At 36.8% G+C, this 5,199-nt stretch overlaps 1 protein-coding gene across 1 annotated transcript in view; it reads left to right on the forward strand.

Moving 5' to 3' along the window:
• Positions 1-5,199, forward strand: part of LOC107599375 (plexin-A1-like) — a 247,168-nt gene that overhangs the window by 161,680 nt on the left and 80,289 nt on the right. Inside the window, exon 9 of the mRNA XM_016290954.1 lies at positions 1,206-1,406. Within this exon, the coding sequence (XP_016146440.1) occupies positions 1,206-1,406 (201 nt within the window). The remainder of the gene's footprint in view (positions 1-1,205; positions 1,407-5,199) is intronic.

Here is a 5,199-nt window from a genome sequence, read left to right on the forward strand (position 1 = left end):
TGAGAGCCGGCTCGCATTCCACAAGGTTGTAAATGTATCGGGTTACCATGAAACCAGGGTCTTGTTCGGCGTCCTGGGGTGTTACAAAGTATTTGTGAAATCTAGCTAACAAAATATATATTGTGTGTTGGAGTGGTCCAGACGCTACACAGGACAGCCAGGCACAAGAACAGTTTCTTCCCTCAGGCAATATACCTCATGAACAGTTAATGTTCTCCCATTGTGCAATTAAAGTACAGTATGTGCAATAACCTTATACTTATTTATCACCCTAAACCCTAGTACATCCCTACATCTTATTTTATTTTATTCTATTCCTATTCCATCTATAGCACACCTGTACATACAATTTATTCTTTTTTGTGTGTGGTTTATATTTATGCATGTGTATTTTATTCACATCTCACTTTTATTATCTGTGTGTTGTTGTTGTCTCCGTGTACTGGAAGTTTGTGACACTATAACAAATTCCTTGTATGTGCAAACATACTTGGCAATAAAGCTCTTTCTGATTCTGATATGCACACTTATGCCAAATACTACACGTGGAGTATCAGCATCTGAGGTTAGGTCTTGCCGGGTAAGAGCTTGTGCCCATGGTTCTGCTGCTGCCTAGTTAAAGTGCACAGTTGGCATCATAACTCGTGTGCCGATGCCAAGTCTTTAAAATGGCACACGCCCTAAAAAAGCTTAATTGCATCTTGCACTGTGCCCTGGTTTTCCAATCTGTTTGGCATGACAAAGGTGGCGATGGCCTTGAAGTCCCTCCTCGCATTCTTCATTTCCTCACCTTCACTCGCTCTCGATTTAGCGGCATCACTGAAAGGCCACCATGTCTGAATAGCCACATTTACATAGTAATTAAGTAGTAAGATCAAAAGTGTTTTTAATCTTCTATAGATGCACCTCAGTGCTGTTATTTGAATCTCTCAAAATTATAAGTCATTATTTTTTGTGTAGAGCAGTTTCATGTGATGTGTATGCATTTTTCATATTTCTAAACACATGACAAAGATAAGCACTGTGTTGTATACAATCTATTGTGTGGCTATGAATATGAATGAACACTCAGACTGATTAGTATGATTTTTCTTTTTGCCTCACAGACGTAATATCGAGATTTAGGAATCTGTTCAATCTAATTTTCTTTAAAATATAAAAAAATTAAATTTTCTGAAGACAGTCCTCTTTTTTTTGTTTTGCAGGAGTGTCCTCAGATCCTGCCGTCCACTCAGATCTACATCCCTGTTGGTGTCATGAAGCCCATCACCTTGTTGGCCCGCAATCTTCCACAGCCTCAGTCTGGACAGAGGAACTACGAGTGTATCTTCTATATTCAGGGAAAAGAGTACAGTGTCACTGCACTGCGTTTCAACAGCACTAGCATACAGTGTCAGAAGACCATGGTAAGTTTAAACCCTTGTTTTTTGGTGTTGTGGGTGGTTTTATTCAATGGGGATGTTTTTTCCCCCAGAGGTTGCTCTTTCATAGCTCAGGAGTTGTCATGGTGTTATCAGCTATATTTCATGTGTTATGTCACCAGCCTATATTTGTTTGCAACTTGATTGTTGGTTTGATCTAACTGGTCAACCGACAGTGGGGGAAAAAAAACATATATATACATATACATATATACACACACACACACACACACACACACACACACACACACACATATATAATGTATGTGTATATTTGTACACTACTATTTAATGTTTGGGACGAGTAGGATTATTTAAAAAATATTATTATATTAAAATATATTTTTTTATTTCATTACTTTTTTTAATCAAGGGAGCATTAAATTGATACAAATAAAGATATTTAGAATGTTTAAAAACTATTATGCTGTTCTTTTGAACTTTCTATTCATCAAAGAATGAAAAAAAGTTTAAAGGTTTCCACAGAACTATTAGGTAGCACAGCTATTTTCAACATTCATAATAAGAAATGTTTCTTGAGCAATACATTAGCATATTAGAATGATTTCTGAAGGATCATGTGACACTGACAACTGGAGTAAAGATGCTGAAAATTCAGTTTTTTATCACAGGAATAAATTACATTTTAAATACATTTAAATAGAATTTTAAGATATTAAATTGTAAGAATATTTTAAAATATTATTGTTTTTATTATATATGTGATTAAATAAATGCAGCCTTGGTGAGCATGAGACTTCTTTCAAAAATATGTTAAAAAAAAAATCTTATCAAGCCTAAACATTTGAATGACAGTGTGTATATATACACATATATATATATATATATATATATATATATATATATATATATATATATATATATAATTTATTTTTCATACATATAGCATGAGAAGTGTTTGAGTTCATATTGAGATTTCAGACTGTTGGTTGTAGACTCAGGAGACACATGAGAGTACTGGAATAGGAGACTTTAATTTAAAAGCTTTAATTTGCTCTACATTTGATTGCATTGCTGTCTAGAAGAAACAGTTGAGATGTTAATGGGATCTCATTGGGGATTTTCTTTCTATTGGAAAGAATTTCTAGCTAAACATGCTGTAGAGAGTGTCATGTGTATTTTATGATCACATGGGCCAGTGGGCCTGCGCTGCAGGCAAATGGACCGAAAGTCATTCTGACAAGCCGTGACCCCTGAAATCGTCACATCTCTGTGAGTTGTTTAAGGGCCATTATTGGTGGAAAAAACGCTAGTCCAAATAGTTGGCCATTTTCTTGCAGCACTGCTGACACAAGCCTTCCCCCTCATTACCTTTTGGCCAATCAACATTTTGTCTGGCTGTCAAAAATCCCATCAGGCACTGGGCAGGCACTGGTGGACCATTAGGCCTGATGAAACACGTGCCACTTGTTATCGTTTTAACAGACTGCTTTGCAAAGGCAGTCATTAGTGGCAGAGAGAGGAAGCTCGGGTGTTTGATGGCACTGTGACACTTCTCACCATGCCTTATTGATGGCCGTTATAGGACGCAGCCTCTTTCTCTTTTGTGACGAGATTCCTTGTGTTACTGAGGGCGAGCTAATTACACAGCTAAGAGTTTGCAGAGAGCTGTCTCGCTAAAGACTTTATCGACTGTTTGCTGTTGCTGCCGTTTCAAATCAACAGTGATTGGCGCGTCACTGATGAGAAGCTATTCCTCTGTCTCCGTTCGCTGGAAGCATCAGCCAGAGTGATGTTAACTTTAACGGTCAACCAGAGCGAAAAACAGCCGGCTGGTTAATGAACTGTTCTCTTCTAATTTTGCAAGTGAAGGTAGAAGCAATGCAGGTGCTTAAAGGGATGGTTCTTGTGTTATTCTTCACCATGCTCTTGCTCTCGCTCTGGTTGCTGTGTACGCGCGCTCTTCCGGGAGAAGTGCCCATACAAGGAATTCCCCCCTTTATGATGTCATACAGGGCCGTACTCGAAAAAAACTTTCCAAAACTTATATGAACCCTGAAGGAGTGTATTTGGCACAGAAATAATCCATCATACGTCCAACTCGTTTTTTGAAACTTTGGCCATGTTTAGCATGAGAATCCAACACTTTAGCAGTGTAAATAAGTCAGAATGCATGAAATAGCATTAGACCTCCCCTTTAAAGTTAGGGCAGAATTTTTAAATAATGACTTAAAGTTTGCTCTGTTCCTCAAATGAAGTTATCACATGACTTCAAAAACATCGAATATAGCAAATGAGTCATTTGAACAACTTTTCTGATATTTGTATGGTGCTTTTGTCTTCTTTTTGAAGCTTTTAAAAGCTTTTAACCCCTTAATTTAATGAAAAAGAGCAGTCTTACAAATCCTCCTTTGTTCTCAGAAGACTCAATTAGAAAGTCCTGTTACTTTATTAAAAATTCAGATATTGTGGTTTAAATACAAAAAGTAACATGTTAATTTACTAAAGACTTCCTAAGCTCAGTCTGATTATATAGCTGATGTTCTTTAACAACCATGAAGAGCAGTAGGTCTTCTTTATCTCAGTTGAAGCTCGAAGAAAGGTGGTTTTCCTTACTTTCTTCTGGTCATCTACCTTTTATGCCTGTGACAGAACCACACCGGGTTTGGTTCTCTGCTGCTGGGTATTCAGACAGCCTGTCACTCTTAATGAGCGCCGCAATTACAGCCGTGTTAAGATCCTACTGCAATTATACCATTAAATGCCAGCAATTATCAGTTACTTAGCGTGCAGTGATTTTAGCATGAGTGCTGTGTAGCCCTGAGTGAGAATTCCATTACCAGAAGTAGGAGCATGTATAGAATGACAGGCTTTGGCATAGATCAAGAGTCACACTTGTTTTAGTCATTCACAGCATCACTCCTTACAGATTAAATGACTGTTCATCAATAGGCTCCGGCTGAATCGGTCCCGGAACATTCCAAGGACTTCCGTGTGTGAACGGTTTGGCTGAGGTGCCAGACTGCAGGTCGGATGTGAATCACCCGCCAAATCCCCAGCAGTTCTTTTCATTCACGCCGCAGAAACTTTTCCATCTGAATGATTAATAATGATGCTGGCTAACAGTTCTGTTGAGGGATTTGAACGGTTTGCTTTGCCATAACAGTACTGTTTCTGAGAAATTCAATTTTAAGGTTACTTTTTGCTAAAATTTAACTAACGTGAATTTACATCATACTATCTAAGTTGTTTCATTTCAAAAAGTGTGTGAATATTGAAGACATATTTAAAAATGTGTGAATATATGTGCATTAGATAAAACATCAAAATTATGCTAGAGCTTTGAATTATGTTCCCTTTCTTGAGCCATTTTTTAAAGTAATTAAAAAAAAAAATTCAAGATTTTGTTTATTTATGAAGTAATTTCCTTGTAGGTGTAAGTTTAATGCCCACATGCTTGTTGAACACTATTGTTTAATTATTTAAACATCTTTTGGGGAAATGTGTTGCCACTATTTATGCTTCAAAAAGTGTTTGAGCATTGAAGACACACACACACACACACACAAAGCCGGGATGTCAATGCATTACATAACAAAAATATTAAAATCATGCTAGTCATTTGAACTATATTCACTTTTTTATCCATTTTTTTAAAGAAATGTAACAATAGGTCAAGATTATTTTACTTATTTTTGTAAATTTATCAAGTCATTTCCTCATAGGTTCAAGTTTAATAGCCTGTGAGTGTCCAAATTCTTGTTGAAAACTAATGATAAAAAAGCACATTGCTACAATATCACAGTGTCCCCCCCCC

The sequence above is a fragment of the Sinocyclocheilus grahami genome, unplaced genomic scaffold, assembly GCF_001515645.1.
Source record: "Sinocyclocheilus grahami isolate Dianchi unplaced genomic scaffold, SAMN03320097.WGS_v1.1 scaffold13.1, whole genome shotgun sequence".
Classification (NCBI taxonomy): Eukaryota; Metazoa; Chordata; class Actinopteri; order Cypriniformes; family Cyprinidae; genus Sinocyclocheilus; species Sinocyclocheilus grahami.